Source organism: Prionailurus bengalensis, chromosome B4 (genome assembly GCF_016509475.1).
Source record: "Prionailurus bengalensis isolate Pbe53 chromosome B4, Fcat_Pben_1.1_paternal_pri, whole genome shotgun sequence".
Lineage (NCBI taxonomy): Eukaryota > Metazoa > Chordata > Mammalia > Carnivora > Felidae > Prionailurus > Prionailurus bengalensis.
In genome coordinates this window covers 2,928,658-2,946,447 of record NC_057358.1, presented here as the reverse complement: position 1 = coordinate 2,946,447, position 17,790 = coordinate 2,928,658, and the positions used below count along the sequence as shown (strand labels likewise).

At 58.3% G+C, this 17,790-nt stretch overlaps 2 protein-coding genes across 6 annotated transcripts in view; one reads left to right on the top strand and one right to left on the bottom strand.

Annotated features, from left to right (window-relative positions):
• PITRM1 (pitrilysin metallopeptidase 1) overlaps positions 1–10,984 on the top strand; it is a 43,741-nt gene extending 32,757 nt beyond the window's left edge. For both annotated transcript variants that reach the window (XM_043561587.1, XM_043561588.1), the window contains 13 exons: positions 2,212–2,328; positions 2,968–3,100; positions 4,118–4,238; positions 4,341–4,417; positions 4,670–4,835; positions 5,068–5,168; positions 6,751–6,871; positions 7,561–7,632; positions 8,064–8,176; positions 9,138–9,263; positions 9,933–10,078; positions 10,370–10,472; positions 10,563–10,984. In XM_043561587.1, the coding sequence (XP_043417522.1) occupies positions 2,212–2,328; positions 2,968–3,100; positions 4,118–4,238; positions 4,341–4,417; positions 4,670–4,835; positions 5,068–5,168; positions 6,751–6,871; positions 7,561–7,632; positions 8,064–8,176; positions 9,138–9,263; positions 9,933–10,078; positions 10,370–10,472; positions 10,563–10,656 (1,490 nt within the window). In that variant the 3' untranslated portion in view covers positions 10,657–10,984. The remainder of the gene's footprint in view (positions 1–2,211; positions 2,329–2,967; positions 3,101–4,117; positions 4,239–4,340; positions 4,418–4,669; positions 4,836–5,067; positions 5,169–6,750; positions 6,872–7,560; positions 7,633–8,063; positions 8,177–9,137; positions 9,264–9,932; positions 10,079–10,369; positions 10,473–10,562) is intronic.
• Positions 10,985–11,783: 799 nt separating this feature from the next.
• Positions 11,784–17,790, bottom strand: part of LOC122472248 (phosphofructokinase, platelet) — a 53,284-nt gene continuing 47,277 nt past the window's right edge. For 3 of the 4 annotated variants that reach the window (XM_043561589.1, XM_043561590.1, XM_043561592.1), the window contains 4 exons: positions 17,290–17,401; positions 16,073–16,172; positions 12,450–12,552; positions 11,784–12,191 (listed from right to left, as the gene is read on the bottom strand). In XM_043561589.1, the coding sequence (XP_043417524.1) occupies positions 12,044–12,191; positions 12,450–12,552; positions 16,073–16,172; positions 17,290–17,401 (463 nt within the window). In that variant the 3' untranslated portion in view covers positions 11,784–12,043. The other variant, XM_043561591.1, reaches the window with a different exon arrangement.

Here is a 17,790-nt window from a genome sequence, read left to right as displayed (position 1 = left end):
CTGCGAGCTTGGCGTTTGTTTTTTCAGATGCCACGTGTGCGTGAGATCACAAGGTGTTTGTCTTTCTCTGCCTCATTTCACTTAGCATGATGCCCTCTGTATTGTCATAAACGGCAAGATTTCATTCTCTGTTTACGACTGAATATAATCCATTGTACGTATAACCACATCTTCCCCCACCGATGGACACCCAGGTGGTTCCCTTATCTTGGCTGTCGTGGACAACACTAACGGACGTGGGGGTACGGACACCTTTCAAGTCAGAGTTTGTTTTCTTTAGTTAAATGCCCAGCGCCAGAATTGCTCGATCCTGTGATGGAATGGGACCTCCGTCTGTTTTCCTCGGCGGCTGCCCCGCGCTCCGTCCGCCAGCGGTGCCCGAGGCTCCCCGTTGTCCACACCCTCACCAGCCCGCACTTCTGGTCTTCCTGATTCTGGCCACTCTGACAGGTCGTGGTGGTTTTGATTTGCATTTCCCTGGTGGTTGTGATGTCGAGCATCTTCTCATTTTGGCCTGTCGGCCTTCTGGATGACTCCTCTGGGGAAACGTCTGTTCAAATACCCTGCCCACTTTTAATCAGGTTATTCAGGCTTTTTTGCTGCTGAATTGTAGAAGTTCTTATATATTTGGCTATTAACCCCTTATCACATGTAATTTGCAAATATTTTCTCCCATTCCGTACTGCTTTTCGTTTTGTTGATAGTTTGCTGTGAAGAAGCTTTTAGTTTGCTGCAGCCCCACCCGTTTTCCATTTTTGATTAAAGCCCTTTGTGGCCCGAAGCGTAATTGTAGGCCTGAGCAACAGGACCTGGTACATTCCTTGAGTTGCCAGACTCTTGGCCTGGCCGCCGAGATGTGCTCGGTTCTAAGAAAACCCATGTGCTCTGGTCCACACTCGCGTGGGAGCGGATGGAGGCCCACATTACGGAAACGTGTTTTTCGCTTGCAGATCACTGCGCAGTTCCGTTAAGTGTGACACGGTGCTGGGGCACGTGAGGGGTCTTTCCGGCCAGTACGTCCCGGGTGTGGACTGCGGCTCGAGCGGTCTGTGCGTCCGAGTTTACTCTGGAGAGGAGCGCGGTGGGAACGGTGGGGCGGGAGACTGACTTGGAACGGTCTTCCAGTTTGGGGTGTCTGCGTCACCGGTCACGTGCCTTGGCCCCGCCGTCGGGAGCCGGGAGCCTGTCGCCTGGCAGAGGACGGGCTGCCGGAGAGTTCTGTGCTGACCCCGGGCACTCTGGGAGAGCAGGTGCTGAGGTGAGGGTGCCGCCCAGGACCAGGGGGCCCTAGACCTGGACAGGGCAGGCTCCTGAGCTCCCGCCTGCACACCCCGGTGACGTGGAGGGGCAGGGTGGGGGAGTCAGCCCACAGCTGGTGGGGGCCTGGCAGTCTGCGGGAAGCCGCCAAGAGCCCACTCCTTGGCGTCTCCCGGAACGAGGGCTGTGGGCCAGCCTCGGCAACAGTGCTGTGCCGGGGATGGGCCCCCACGGGACAGGCTGGCAGTCTGCCGTCAGGTGTCGGGACCTCGGAGGTAGATACGGAGGCCAGGTCCACTCAGCTCCTCGGACGCGCGAGAAATGAAGCTGTTTGTTTGACGGAACTGGAGACCGTGCAGTTTTTCCCTCGTGCACGGTTGCAGACTCTGCGCCGAGCCTCTGGGGTTCCCGCCCTGACGGGCTGCGAGGTTCTGTGACTCCGGAAGGAGGGGCCTCTCCCCTCTTTCGGGAGCTGTGAGAAGTCAGGCCGAGAAAATGTCTGCTGGGGCATTTGCAGAACGTGCGAAACCCGTGGTTGCACACGCACCGTGCTGAGGCTGGCACGGCTGGAAGGAGACAAAGCAAGTGCGAAAGTTACGAAATTCCGGTCCAGCAAGGAATGGGTTGAAAGTCTGAAAGCAGCGGGCTGAGCATTCAGGCTCTAGTACAGTCTGGTGGGGTAGAGAGGAGCCTGAGCAAGCCCAGCCCGGCCCTCAGCACAGCAGTGGCCCCAGCACAGCTCTCCGTTCACGTCGTGGGCAGGAGGGCACTTAGGAAAGCTCGGCCTCCCGGGCAGGCTGTTGTGCCGAGTTGGGTTTGCTCGGCAACGGCAGAGCTGGCAAGCCGCGGTGTCCCGGGTGGCTGCCATCGTGAGGGCTGGCCCGAGCGCAGGCGAGCGGGTCGTCAGACCTCCCAGCTCCTGCCCTGATTGCTCGTCACTCTGCGTGGTTCTAGGTCTGGAATTACAGACTCAGCAGAGTAAAGCTCAGGACACGTCTTGCCTGCCAGCGCTCAAGGTGTCGGACATCGAGCCCACCATCCCGCTCACGCACCTGGAGGTGGCCCTGGCAGGTCAGCGGGAGGCTCGGTCTTGTTTCTGTGTCCACGCCGGCACCCTCGTGCCCAGCCAGCCCCGTCTGGGGAAGCTGGCCGGCCGCGTGGGGAGCCGGAGCGCGTGGCCGTGCTGGGAGTGGGGCTGTGGGGGGGCGGCGATGCCCCCTGCCGGCTCCTTCCCGTCTCGCCCACTTTGCCGCTCGTGGGCAAGTGGGGGCACGTGCCTGAGGAGCCCACACGTGGGCTGTGTCACTCGGGTCATGGGATCGCCTTGATCTTGAGAAGCACCCTCGCTTCTGCTTTGTCTTAACGCGGCTCCTTGTGTTTACCACCACCGGGTAGTGTGTGTGCACATAAGTGGACGAGGCCTCTGGGAAGCGGGGTTAACGTCCCCCACGTCTTCACTGCGGGACGGGGAGCATATGGGACGGGCAAGGGAGCGGGGTCGGGTGTTGCCAGCCCCCCGAGACGGCGCAGATGGCCGCACGCAGTGGGGGGGGGGGGGGGGCGGTGGGCAGGGCAGCCGCAGGGCCCGAGGAACGCCCCTTCCGTCCGGGCCTGGCCGGGGGTGTGGGTGTCCTCGGTGGGGAGCATTTGAGGAGGGCATACCAAAGAGTGAGGAGGTGACTGAGAAGTGGGCTGCTTGTGCCCCCGCAGCCGGCGAGACCCCCGTGCAGTACTGCGCCCAGCCCACCAACGGCGTGGTGTACTTCAGAGCGTTTTGCAGCCTGCACACCCTTCCCGAGGAGCTCCGGCCCTACGTGCCCCTCTTCTGCAGCGTCCTCACCAAGTAAGGGCCTGGGGTGGGTCTCTGCACGGACGTGCAGCTGCTGTGTCTCGGTGCGTCGGCGATCACCTTTTAGCGAGTCGTTTTAGTTTGGAAAACCCCTAGTGCTTTTGCGAAAACAACGGTGTCCTGATCAGAAAACATCCGCACGTTGGCCACGTAGGCGTGGGGTGACCCGGAGAGGCCGTGTGGCCTCCACTGAGCTGTGTGACGCCATGACCCCTGGTAGAGTGGGCGTCCGGGTGGATTTGAGATCACGGCAGGCTGCACGTGGCCCCACGGCCCGCTCCTCTTCTGGGTCTCCGTGGCTGGCCGTGGCGGGGCCGCAGCTCCGTGTCCGTGTGCCGGGACACCAGGGGGATGGAACCCTGTAGCAAGTAGGCTGGTGCCCCGTCACACACGTGGGCTTCGTGTCCCGTGCACCCTAGCAGAGGTCATGGGAAGACACCTCCGACCTCTGCGGCGTTCTTGCCGTTCCTTGAACACAGCCCCCCCACTTGTCCTTCACGGCACAGCCGTTTCTGGGGGGCCTCACGGGTGTCACCGTGGCCTCCGTCCTCTCTTACCTTGGGAGCTAGGGTTAGGCTGTTTCTTGCAAAAGCATCACCCGTGCCGAGAGGACTTCTTTTCTTAAAAGCTCACAGAGGCCGGTTCTCCAGATCTCCTTTCTGAGACCGAACACTTGAGCAGATGAAATCTGGGCCAGAACGTTTTAGAAGCAGAGAGAACAGGAAGCATTAAGAACGTGGGAAGCTCGGCCTTGCAGAGCAGGGCTTAGGGTTCCGTGCTTAGCGCCGGGCAGTGGCCGCCTGTGGGCTGGGCGGGCGGGATGCCGCTGACTGGAGTCCCCGCACACGTCGTGTCCGCCTGGAACGGGGCGCGAGCGGTGGGCAGGTGTGGTTAGGGGTGTGGACGCGGGTCGCTGGAGGCTGTGGCCACGGTCGTGCCAGCGGCTCACAGCGGAGGGTGACACGGCCCAGACCACACCGGCGGTGGGGGAACCCTTCTTTGCTCTGACAGGCTGGGCTGCGGCCTTCTGGACTACAGACAGCAGGCTCAGCAGATCGAGCTGAAAACGGGGGGCATGGCCGCGTCGCCCCACGTGATCCCTGATGGCACGCACCTGGACGTGTACGAGCAGGTAGCGGTTCCCTCTGTGTCACTGGGCGCTCCACGGCGTTGCTCCAGCGTGTTCTTTGTCCCTGAAATTAAGTCGTCATTTCTTCCTTTTTGCGTGGTTTAGGGTGTGCTCTTTTCATCCTTCTGCCTCGATAGAAACCTGCCAGACATGATGCAGCTGTGGAGTGAGATATTCCACAGGTAACTATCTGTAAAGACCTTCCTCCTGGGGCTAGATCAGAGGGCTGAGTCTCCAGTGTTGTGAAACCGGGAGTTGTTACTCGTTTGTCGTTTGTGGCTTCTGCCTGCATCTTAGTTGTCATTCCTGTGGACGTGTACAATTCCTGACGGTGTTCGCATCGTCTGGAAACCGACGTTTAATGAACTTTCCGGATCTCGAAAGGGGTGTGGCCGGGTCTCCAGGAACTGAATACGTTTTTATTTTCCCCGAAGCCCATGCTTTGAAGAAGAAGAATATTTCCGAGTGTTGGTTACGATGTCCGCTCAAGAGCTGTCCAACGGAGTGCCTGACTCGGGGCATCTGTACGCGATGGTCCGAGCCGGCAGGACCCTGACGCCGGCGGGGGACCTGCAGGAGACCTTCAGCGGGATGGACCAGGTGACTCACCGGCCGGGGCCTCCAGCGCTGGCGCCGGACTGTTGTGTCCCAGGAGAGCTAACTCCAGCCGATCGCATTTTACAGGGAAAGATTCCTGTAGTTCACCTTCTTCCCCCCACCCCCCAGCCCCAAGCCTGGCCGGCGAGTCCCACACACGGCACGGCCAGATTCTCGAGTCGACGGGCACGGGTGCCTGGGGGCCCGCGTGCAGCTGTGGCTTTCTCCGGCTCAGGTGAAGCTGATGAAGAGGATGATGGGCATGAGCGACATCGGGCAGGTCCTGAGGAAGCTGCCTCGCATCACGAAGCACGTGCTGAACCGTGACAACATGAGGTGGGGCTCCCGCCGGCTTCGTGGCAGCCCTCCTCCCGCTCCCCCCGTTCCCCAAAGTGCGGCCGTCAGACGTGTCTCCCTCGAGGCGGCGGCACAAACCTGCCCCCCGCTCGGCAGTCGCATTCTAGCCCTCACGCCCTCTGATAACCAAGAACGCGTTCTTCACGGGAGAAACATATTTGAGAATAACAACAGCTGTGGAGGGTGGGGAGGAAGCAAGCGAATTTAACCCAACAACTGCAAAGTAGAGTTCTTGCACACGTTTCGTTACGGTGGTTCCAAAAGTAAAACCGCAGATGCTCCATAAGCAAGCAGTCGGTGAGCCCGAGGGAAGGTCCGCTCGCTCGAGACCGGAGTGAACACGCGGCGTCTCTCGTGAGAACAGGTGCCTGATGGGGTGAGGGAAGCCGTGGCACCCGTGACTGTCAGTCGGCCCTGAGCCCTCAGGTCCGTGAGCGTGAAGGGAATTTTAAAATGACTGACGGTGTATTTTTGGCATCTCACTGTCAAGGACACAGATCTAGATTAGCCTCTAGTCTTTCTAGAGCTCCCCAGCGTCTTCCCCTTTGGTCCTCAGGAATCACGGCAGGTTCTCCCCGACCACTGGGAAGACAGTTGTCCTCAAAAAAAATTGTTGTCATGTTTATTTACCTTTGAGAGAGAGAGAAAGAGCACAAGCAAGGGAGGGGCAGAGAGAGAGAGAGGGAGACACAGAATCCAAAGCAGCTCCAGGCTCCGAGCTGTTGGCACAGAGCCCGACTCGGGGCTCCAACTCACGGACCGTGAGATCATGACCTGAGCCGAAGTCGGACACTTAAACCGACTGAGCCACCCAGGCATCCCTGGGAGGGCAGGCGTCTTAAGCACTGTGACCACTCGGACCTTCTGTTTCCTTCTCCATAAAACACTGCTTTACGTATTTATGGCAGGGAATGAACGACTGTGTGCGAAGCAGTTGGTGTAGCGTCTGGAACAGTTAGCACCGATCTGGGTGTACCTACTGTTAGTGACAGGAACTCAGGGGCTAGGGTCCAAAGGAAAAGAGGGACGGCGTCTGTGGTCTGTACCGTTCAAGCGACCGGTACGTGATAGCAGGGTTTGTGACGCCGTGGAATTGAGGAGACTTGTGTGAGAATAGTTTTGGAGAGCATGGTAATTCCTTGGCAACTTAAACTTCTCCGCTTTAATGACCGGTGCATGTTTTCAAATTGATTTCCCTCCTAGACAGGAATTTAGGTTTTCCACCTTCAGGTAATGTAAGCCCTTGGCAGATGGCGATACGTCGTGTGTTCTCCTTAAGGGACAAGGACACAGTTCAGTCAGTGTCAGGCGTGCGGTCACTATGTCCTGACGGCTGGTCCCCACCTGCGGCACTGAAATAACGGGGGAGCCTTTTTGGAGAAGACGGCTCTATTACTTCTGTATTTGGCTACTGTTTCTCTTTAACAGTTCAAACATTATTTGATACAAAAAGTAAATACGTAGTATTCACTCCTTTGTGTCATGCATACAAAACGTGATGAATTAGTAAAAGTGTTTCATTTTTTCAGTAAAGCTCTCCTACGTATATACTTTTGAACAGATGCTCCGTGAATGCTACGCCTCAGCAGATGTCTCTGGCAGAAAAAGAGGTCGAAAAGTTTGTTCAAAACGTTGGTCGGAGTAAGGCGGAGTGGAAGCCGGGGCACCTGTCCGTGGTCGAGGTGAGCCCTTGCCGGGCGTGGGCCCCAGTGCTTCCATCTGCGGCCACCCCCGTCGTGTCCCGTTGAGGGGAGGGAGCAGAGGACAGCAGGGTTAAGTAGCTTGCCCAGTGTCCACCCAGGTGAGAGCTTAATTCAAACCCCACCGTCCGGCCTTCCATCCTGCGTTCCCTTCTTGTCACGTGGGCCTTTGCAGTGGGCGCTTTCCTGATGCGGAAACGCAGTGGGTTTGAGAGCCTCTGTGCTAGCGGAGAGCAGCCAGAAACCCTCCCGCTCAGGCGGTCTCCCCGCTGCTGGCAAGGCCCCTCAAGGGGACTCTGTAGCGCGCGGACGTTTGTCCCGGCCTCCCAGGCAGAGGCCAGTCTGCTCTGTTAGCTTGCAGAGTGTATCTTCGTGCAGGGAAGGGTGACCATCCACAGGCTTTGCAGACAGGACTCTGCCCCGCCCCCCCCCCCCCCCCCCCCCCCGCTGTGTCCCTGTGCCTGTTCCCCGGTCAGGACTGGTCGGCCTGTCTTCCAGCGACAGCCTTGCCTCTCCCTGAGGCTCTGAGAACCTGCAGACATTACACTGGTTTAAAACACTTAGCATGTGTGCCCTCATGCCTGTCACTGGCTCTGAATTTTCGTGACCAGACCTGAAGTGTATCAGGTGAGTTTGGGGGCTTTCTCACTTCTCTTGGAAACTATTTTCAGAAACCCGCCCCTAATGGGTCCAGTGGAAGCACGCACATTAGCGGCCCCCGAGTCCTAAGGAAGCTGATCACGGTAAGTTCACACGGCCCCTGTCGCCTGGGAGGAGCAGCGCGGCTTGTGCGTGCCCTTGCTGGTGTGGGGGACACGTCCTGGGGGCCTTGTGCTCCTGTCGCGTCCCGGCCGGCCGCCTTCACCTCCAACTGTGCAGTCGGCGCTGTGGCCCCTCCCACGCTGCCTTAGGGGCTGACGGTGGTGTGGTTCATTACAGATACGAAGACTTAACGTGTGTCTGGGGACGAATGCAAAGATGGGGTCACGCAGCGGGCTGGGTGGAGACCACGTAGGAGGGAATGCTCCTAGTTGAGGAACTACGTGTTCCTTGGGTCGGGGTTGGGATATTTCATCGTAAAGCAGGAAGCTGTGAGGAGTGACGGGGGTCAGCGCCCTGCCCTTGGCCGTGAGCCTGCAAGTGGGAGCCAGCACGGCCATGCCTGTCCCCTCAGGACCCCACCTTCAAACCACACCAGACGAAGACACACTTCCTGCTCCCCTTCCCCGTGAACCACGTGGGCGAATGCGTGAGGACCGCCCCCTACACGGACCCGGACCACGCCAGGTGCGGGGCCCAGGAGGGCAGGGAGGGCGAGGAGGGCCCAGGAGGGCGCAGGGCTGCTGCTGGGCTCGAGGGAGAGGGGGGTCTACGTTCGTAGGAACTGAACTTGTGCTCTGTACACTAAGCCACGCAGACCAGGCCACGCACTTCTACTCTTAAGGACATTTAAAGCACGAACGTGTCGTAAGCACTCCTGGGGAGGAGGAGTATCGTTTTTCCCCCTTCCTTTGTATTTTACAGTTTTCCAACTGTGAACTTGTGTTCCTTATATAACACAGAATATTTGACAATACATGGGGGTGAACCCCTGGTCCCTGCTGGGATGCGGGGAGACCGTCTGCCCGGGTCTGGCCCGGAGCGCCCACGAGGCGAGCACCTCCCCCACCGCTGTCCGGAGGGACACACGTTCACTCCTCCAGTTAACGTGTGGAGGGCTGGGGGCTCCGGGCATGGCCGCTCTCTGTCCTGTGAGGACGCCTGCTGGAAGCTTCCAGCTCTCTCTCCTAGAACGTGAGCCCCCAACAGGAATGTGGGACCCACTGGTAGAACTCGCTCTGTTGGAGTGTTTTCTCAGGGAGGGTCCCCGTAGAAAGGTACTGAAGAGCTCCCCGTGTTTCGGGAGAGAGCGAGAGAGAGGGCAGGTGGGGGTTTAGATGAACGAGGGTCTGTACGTGTGCCCGAGCGATGAGGTTCGTGACCTCACCTGATGAGACCTTCAGTGCCCCCTGTGCGCTGTCCCAAGTCGAGAGGGGCGCCCCCACCCCTCTCCCCACCTCTCCCCACAGCCCCCACCCCTCTCCCCACCTCTCCCCACAGCCCCCGTTTGAAAATTCATGTCAGATTTTTCTCCCCGTGTGTGTTCTCGGCCTTAGAGAAGGGGAAGGCGTAGCGTGTGTCACTGTTAAGTGAGAGCCTTCTGGCGGGAAGGGTACGGTTGTAACACGCGGTCTTCGATACATCTCAGCCTCAAGGTCCTCGCGCGTCTCATGACGGCCAAGTTCTTGCACACAGAAATCCGAGAGAAGGGCGGCGCTTACGGCGCAGGCGCTAGACTCGGCCGCGACGGGATGTTCACGTTTTACTCCTACCGGTGAGTGGGCCCCGCGCTCCCCGCCACCGGCCCCGCTCACCACCCGAGGGCTGCGTGTACGCGCGGCGGGCGAGCCTTTGAAAGAGAAGCGTTTCCCCTTGTTTCTCGCTTCTTGGACGCAAAACCACACCCAGCAGTGTCCTCTGGGTTGTTCGTGTCTAGGAGACGCAGTACTGACGGGAAACATTTTGGCTTAAATACTGCGGTTACCCGAGACCAAGACTTAGTTACTGAGGACAGGAGCTGAGAGCTCTCCCTCCGGGCTCCCGGCGATCCCAGAGGCCCGGTGTGGGGGCCGGGCGTGGAGCTGTCGTGCCCTGACTGCTCCCGCCCTTTCCTTAGACCAGTTCCTGAGTTTCTGCGGACCCGAGTTAGAAATCCGCTGGAAGGAGGAGTTTGCCGCCCCCCGCCTCCCCAGGTCCCTCGGGGCCTCAAGGACTTTGCGCAGAGCGGGGAGGGCTCCCCGGCTGTCCTTGCAGACTGGCCCGCTTACGGCTGCTTATGAGGACATTCTGGGTGCTCCTTAAGGAACTGCGGGGCTTTATCCAACCATCCTCAGTGCGTCTGGTCCGCGTGAGCCTTCTTTCCTGTCCACGTGGCTTCCTCTGTTTGTGAAATCAGAGGGTGTAAGGGTGAAGGGGGAACGCGTGAGTCTCTCTGGCCTCGTAGGGACCCGCATTCGACAGAAACGCTCCAGTCTTTTGCGAAGGCCGTCGACTGGGCTAAGGCTGGGCGATTCACACAGCAGGACATCGACGAGGCCAAGCTCTCCGTCTTCGCCTCCGTGGACGCCCCTGTGCCTCCTTCAGACAGAGGTATTTGCTGTTCCTGACAGACACGGTCTGAGCTCTGCCAGGTCCCCGCCTCCTCGGTGACACACATGCTTAGGCAGGGTCTGGGGGCTCCATCACTCCAGGGCTTGAGTGGCCTGGGGTGCGGGGGGGAGGTGCCAGAGGGGCACCCCCTGCAGTGTGGCTTCCGCCCCTGGCGGGGGGAGAGGCTTTGCAGGAAGGGGCCACACAACAGCTTGACCTTTGCTGGAAGAGTGTCCACCGGGTGCCCTTGGAGCGGGTCAGCGCGGGAACTGGTTTTTCTGATGCCCGCAGGGCTGGACCACTTCCTGTACGGCCTCTCAGACGAGCTGAAGCAGGTGCACCGGGAGCAGCTCTTTGCCGTCAGCCACGACAGTCTCGTCGCCGTGAGCGACAAGTAAGTGCCGCGTGACGAGTGTCCAGAGCCTGCGGCCCGTGAAGGCTCGCGTGCGGGAACGGCCCTGACCTACCCCCACCCCCCCTCCAGGTACCTCGGCGTCGGGAGGGGCACACGTGGCCTGGCCCTGCTCGGACCGGAGAACGCAAAAATCGCTAAGGACCCGTCATGGATAGTCAGATAACACGTCTGTGCTCAGGAGTGGGATGGGACGACAGACGGGCAGGCCCGGCCCTTGAAGGGAAGCCTGAGCTAATTTAACTTGAAAGGTGGGAAAGTTACTGTCCCTCCCTCCCCCCGCCCCATCTTGGTCATGTGTCACTCTTGTGCGGCCGGTCAGACCAAACTCCTCTCTCAGAAGGAAAGAGATGATCATGATGGTGTCTTCAGTGCTAGAGACACACAGATCAGAACTCAGAATTTCTCATCGTCTGAGTGCTTATTTTACCTACAAATCATGGAGTATTTATTTTAAAAATTTAAAAATAAAGGGCAACTCTGATTCACCCGTACTTTCTTTAGTCATTATTTTAAATGACTCCTGGGGCTACAGGAGCTCCTGGGGCCCTTATTAAAAAATGAGTAAGTGAACAGAGGTATCCGACACGCATTGATGTGTGAACCAGTGTGGTGACAGCCAGGCCCCGTGGAAAAGTCTGGAACAGATGGGTGATAACCAGGGCGGCCTGGTAAGCATTACCCTTCTCCCACCGTCTCCCGTGTTGCTCACTGTGCGAGCGCGCTCAGTGCTGGTCCCCGTCTGCCTCCCCGCTCTCCGCCCCTCAGCAGATCTCCGGACGATGCCTTTCCTGCATTCGGGTCTGTAGCCCGGGTCATTTCGCGTCTCTAGACGACAGAACAGGCAGGAATGCTTTTCACTGAACACAGATGTGAGGTGACCATCTTACTGCCCTCAGGGAAGCAGGGCTGTCCCCGTCCCTGTGCCTGTGACTGCCCACAGCCCGAGCGTGGGTCCCACCGGACACTGACTTGCTTCTTCGGTAGGAGAACCTTGGCGTCAGTGTGCGGCTGGGAATGAAGCCCGCTGTGTGAGCTCACCTCGTTCTGAAGACACATTCCCAGTTTCTATCACTTACTCCACGTGTGGAGTCACTTTGGGACTTGGGCCACCTCCACGCACCTGGCAAGTGTACCGTGTGTCAAAGCGGCATCTCTGTTGCCCGCGATGACTCGGAACGTGCACTGATCCCTGTCAAAACACTCCGTCGATACCTGCCCATAAAACTGCCGACAAAACCTTTATCCTGAGGATTTAAGTGCCTACCTAAAAAACTCAATCGAGTCCCATGGTTGGAGTTGTAGCCAAACGTTTAATTCTACTGGATACACATGTTTGCAAGCGGCAAACAGTAGGAGACGCAGCAGACAAGTCGTGCTGGAGCCTTGGGGGTCTGCGGGGAGAGGGAGACAGGACGGGGGGGCTCTGTGACCGGGTGTTAATGTCAGCAGAACTCACACGAAGTGCCGATAAATAACTTAAGTGTTACAAAAACGGGCGGTAAACGGGAAGTCGGAAGCAGCGCCAGCCGGGCGGTGCGGGCCGGCGGCGTCTAGATGGCGGCGGGCTCCTCGTGGCCTCGGTGGTGCACGTGCTCCAGCTGGCCGGGGTCGGACACCTCGTAGCTGGCCTTGTACTTGGCCAGGATCTTCATGAGCGGCCGCAGCTTCAGCCACCACTGCTCCTTGGGGATCCGGTGCCTGCGGACGGGAGGAAGCGGCCGTGAGGGCTGCCCGCGCCAGCCGAGGCGGCCCAGGGTGGCGTGGACGATCGAGCGGTTCATGAGGGACGCGACACCGTTCTATACGCTCCTAGAAATCCTGCCGCTTCTACGTCTCGTGTTAATTCCGAGTCACTTGCGATAACGAGTTACTGCCCTTGACCCCAGCAGCGGTGTCCCTCTGTCGCTCACGCTTCTAAGGGCAGTGAGGCCTACACGCGCTGTTCTATTTACTTACTCAAAGTCTGTTTCCTTCTTCAGTTGTGCCACAGGTTGGAAAAGGAGGTTTCTTTTGCTTATTCCCAGCACGCAGACGCAATCATCGGTCATAAACCTTTTTCCTGTAAAATAGGGGGTGTCCGAGCGAATGACCTGTCACGCCGAGGACAGAAGGAGCGGCGAGGGAGGAGGGGAGGGGCAGAGACCCGATGCCTGGTGCCCCTGCCCCACCCCACCTCTGAGCAGGAGGCAAGGCCCCGATCTCTCCCGGGGCTTTTGACCAGGTGGGACAAGTCCTGGGGGACCACCGCACACGGCCGTGCCAGGGGCGGAGGGCAGAGATGAGGAAGTGTCTGCGTGGAGGCGTGGCCTCCTCTCGCACACTCAGCCCGAGCGGTGCCGTTACCTGCGCTCAGCGATCCGCCCCCAGGGTGCAGAGCCCGGAAAGGAGCGCCCTAAGAGCTGGGGCTGAGCGTCTCCCCAAATGCTGGAATCTGAACACTGGCGCCAACTGCAGAACGAGCCGGCCTCGGAGAAACGCTACGGGAGGCGGAGGCTCACGAGCGCACCTACGAGACCAGCTGGAAGTTAAGGGCATGAGCGTCCTGAGGGAACTGGGAAAAGAAGACCCCAAACAAGAAGTGTACGAAACCGACGGTCGGGGAAGAACCAAAGCCCGAGTCGGTTCTTTGAGACCAAAACCAGGCTGGATGCACTGCATTACTGGTTCTTAGACGTCGCTAAAAAACGCAGAGATCTCGTCAGCCCCGGTCAGGAAAACGGGGTGAGGACAGGCAGGCACACAAGTAACCAGCGTCTGCAGGAAAAGGGGGTTATGAGCGCCACGGGCACCCGAAAATTCCTAGACTAGAGCTTCCAGAACAGATTAAAGACAGCAGGAGCAGCTCTGTAAACGTCAGGGAAACCGTGCTCCACTCTCCCCATGAAGGAAGCAGGAGGCTTGAGGGGGCGGGGTCTCAGCCCTCCAGAAAGCAGGGCAAAACTCCCGTCTCCCCGATTTCCGCAGGGAGCCCCCACACCCCTAGACCTCCTACGACAGAGCAGGCTGGCACCGCGCACCTGCCGGGGACAGGACGGCGGGGACATCACCGAAGGGAAAGGCCATCACAGGCTATTGCACACCGGCCTGTGCGGGGCCAGGGAGCAGGAAACCAGGTGCAGAAAAGGCACGCGACCACCTCGGTCTACACAAAAGTGTGTGCAGCTACCCTGCTTTTATGAAAGACCGCGTTGGTACCTGTTTCGTTAACTAAAAACCAGACATTTTTTCTTTTACAAAAAACATGACAAAAAGTGCAAAGAGCTTTGAGCTTTGTTTTGCAGGGAGTGGGCAGGGGCAGTGAGACTGGTGCCACCGGGCGCCTTCCCTGGGACCCGCACGCGAGACCCGCACACCAGCCTTGCGAGCCTTGAGCTGTGTGTCCTCTGGGCTTCACCTCAGTTTCTTTCGTGCACCCTTAGCAGCGTGTGTGTCCTAAGTGGTCGGGGGGGGGGGGGGTGTGTGTGGGGGGGGGGGGTCTAGGGATGCTCAGGAATTTTCTGGCATAAATGAATCGTTTCTTCACTTTATACCATTTTGGCTTACGAGGTGGTTTCATAAGATACGAAAAAGGCAAAGTATCCTTTTGTGACCAAACGAACACGTAGTGAACACCAGTAGCCTCAAGTATCGGAAGTTTACCAAAGACCAACAGCAAACGCTAACTGCAGAGAGACCTCAGAGGACAGTGATGCTTCGTCAAGGAGCACTGACAGTGTCCCCTGTTCTCACTGGGGCCGAGGCCTCGGCAGGAATCCCGCCATCAGAGCAGCTCTTCAGAGTTCTCTGGAGTAAAACGCACACCCATGAGTGTAAGGTTGTATGCACACGGAAAGATGTCCCTGGATGTGAAAAACAGATCTACGATCTAAAAGTGTGTAAAACATTACTGGTCATATGCTCCGTTTACACAACAACTGTATTTCTATATGTCAGCAATTCGTAAAAAACAAAACAAAACAAAAAAACCCTTACATTTTTTTTTAAATATCAAGAAGTTAGGAGTAAACTTATCAGAAGATATGTAAGATCTTTATGCTTTAATAAGAGATAAGGGGCACCTGGGGGGGCTCCGTCGGTTGGGCATCTGACTGTGGCCCAGGTCATGATCTCACGGCTCGTGAGTTCGAGCCCCACATCGGGCTCTGTGCTGACAGCTCGGAGCCTGGAAACTGCTTCGGATTTTGTTGTCTCTCTCTCTGACCCTCCCCTGTTCATGCTCTGTGTCAAAAATAAACGTTAAAAAATTTTTTTTAATGTCAATTCTACCTGCAAATTCTTGATTAAATGTAATTCTCTCAAAAAACCCCCCCACAGTTTTTGGTGGGCCCTAACAATCGGCTTCTGTTTCTGTGCCAGCTCACAAGGCCCGAGAATGGCTGGAGAACGGAAGGAGGACCGGCTTATCCGTAATTGTTCATAAACCTGAACGCTGCAGGGGTCAGTAACCGAGTGCCCCACGGTGACTCCAGTAGCCCACGGATGGTCCCGATAAGTGTACACATAGCTGGTCTGTGATGGAGACTAGACGCTTTGCACATGGCACCCACGTGACTCTCCACATGAAAATGAACTCAGACCTGACGCTTCCTATCAACTCCAGTGGATCAAACACATTGACATAGAAGGATGCTTTAGGAAAAAAAAGCTCAAATCGTAAAGGAAAAAGTATACCGGCTGCATAAAGATTCGGAGGACTTCGTTAAGAGACGAGAGTACGGAAAGAGCCCACGGAACAGCAAGACCTTGAGGTAAACACGAGGGAACCTGGCATTTCCTCCATCGCTTTGGAAGGTCGCCTCAACGCCACAGCAAAGCTGCCTCGCACCCACATCACAGTCGTCCGAAAGTGACGGGGAAATCGCACACCGCGAGGGTGAGCCTGTGGCTGGTGAGCACGTCTCCCCTGCCGGACCGTGCAAGCCAGCGGGCCCCGGGGGCGGGGGCAGGGTTCCAGCGCCGGAACCCCAGACACGCGCACACCCACGCGGCAAATCTCCAAACCCTAACGCGACATCAGAGGGCCACGCACGCTGTGGGCTTATATGCGCTAAACTACGAGAGCCTTTGAAGGTTTCGTGCCAGGTGGCGGGACTCCAGGAAAGAATGGTTCTGCGATCCTGAGGCCTCCCCGCTGGTGGGAGGGAGTGGACCGTTTGGGAAGGACACACTCCGGCTTTGAAGGCGCAAACGGCCCAGGCACCTGCCAGTTCCTGGTTTTCGCCGAAAAGAACGGTCACGAGTGAATCCAAGTCTCAGGTGTGCTAAGTACAAGCCAGATCAGTGTCGGAGGCACAAGAGAGGGTCAGGTGCTGGGGCCTGCCACCGCAGCCCAGCGTGTGCGCGGCTCTCCGTGGCTGTGGCGGAGGGACGCCACGCGGCCACTTGAGCGCCTCCGCCACTCCCCGGCAGGGGACCGCATGGATTCGGACACGCCTGGTCACAACCCTGACGCCAGATGGCTAGCGGGGAGTGTGGCGCGCGGCTCCAGGTGGGACGGAACGGAAACAGGAGAGGCGCCCCCCTCCCCTGCGCGGGGTTCCGCCCTCCCGGGGTTCCGCCCTCCCGCCGGCACTCGGTACCTTTCCCCTGAGCCTCCTTTAACTTTGTGCTGATCCACTGCATGGCTCTGGCGGAGATCTTGGTTCCAAAGTTTCTGTCAAACGGTGAAGGCGCTCCACCCTGTCGGTCAGAGTCACAGGAAACATCATTTTAAAACCGCCGTGAGAGCCGCGAGTATTGAGCAAAACTGACATCGTATTTTCAGGAGACTGTGTAAGCGGCAGTTCTGGGGGTTTCTGTTTTGCTTTTGCAAGTTTTTATCTCCTTGTGTGTAGTCGGGGCCTGTAGCCGGAGCCCAGCCTGTGAGGCGGCACCCCAGTACTCGCCCCACCCCAGCCTGGGCCACGCAACCCGGGGGGCTTCGTTATTAGAATCTTCTTTCAGGATTCCTTAATCGTATTTGGGGATGGGGAGCGGGTCACGGTTTCCTTTAAGAATGTGATCCCCTCTGTGGGCCAGTAGTGTCCACGAAAATACACAGATGGGCACCAGGTCGCCACGTAAGTTGAGGACGGTGACAGGCCCTTTGGATGAATGAGTAGACCCGAAGTTAAAACACCTAAGAGAGGCGCCTGGGTGGCGCAGTTAAGCGTCTGACTTCGGCTCAGGTCATGATCTCACGGTCCATGAGTTCAAGCCCCGCGTCGGGCTCTGTGCTGACAGCTCGGAGCCGAGAGCCTGTTTCGGATTCTGTGGCTCCCTCTCTCTCTGCCCCTCCCCCACTCACACTCTGTCTTTCTCTCTGTCTCAAAAATAAACATTAAAAAAAAAAAAAAAACAACCCTAAGATACCGGTGGGGGTATGGGGGATGGGGGGTGTCGGGCCCAGGACAGGCATGCCGCCCTTGGTCCACACCCGCCTCCAGCTTTGACCTCTGGGGCACGCCTGCAAATCAGAGCCACCCCAAGACTCCTTGCAGATCATTCTGACTTGTGCAAACCTCAAGGATCGGTTGATCCATAAATAGGTAGGAAGGCCCGGTGTTGAGGGAAGCACTTGACTGTATGAAAGTTGAGAGCTTTCCCTACAGCGCCCTTCCCCCGCCGTAGACAACAGAATTCCTAAAGCTGGTGGTGTTTAGTACAGCTCTTCAACAGAACATCGCTTAGCGAAGGAGGCGCCAACGGGATTAAAACCACCTTCCGAGCACACATTCCCCACCGCGGCTCAAACAAGGCCTCCCCCTACAGAGCCTCCGGGGAGGCGGCCACGGGTCGCCGTGTGTCCCGGCCCCACCTGCTGCATGTGGCCCAGCACGTTCTTCCTGCAGTCGAACACGCCCTTGCCCTCCTCGGAGTAGAGGTGGTAGATGAAGTCCGTGGTGTAGTGCTCGCTGCAGCTCTCGTTCCTGCAAGGGTGTGGGGGGAGGGGCTACTCAGCGGGAGGGCCTGAGGGGTGGGGTGGGGGTGGGGTGGGGGTGTTCAGAGCACGCAGGTGGGGGAAGGGGTGCTCAGCGGCAGGGGGTGGGGTGGGGTGAGGTGAGGGTGGGGGAGTGTTCAGAGCATGCGGGTAGGGAAAGGGGTGCTCAGCGGTGGGGGGGTGGGGTGAGGGGGTATTCAGGGGAAAGGGGTAGGGGAGGGGGTGGCTGGGCGTGAAGGAAGGGGTGGGGGAGGGGGTGCTCAGCGGCGGGGGGGGCAGGTGGGGTGAGGGGTGAGGGTACGGGGTGTTCAGAGCACGCGGGTGGGGGAGGGGGTGCTCAGCGGCGGGGGGGCAGGTGGGGTGAGGGTATGGGGTGTT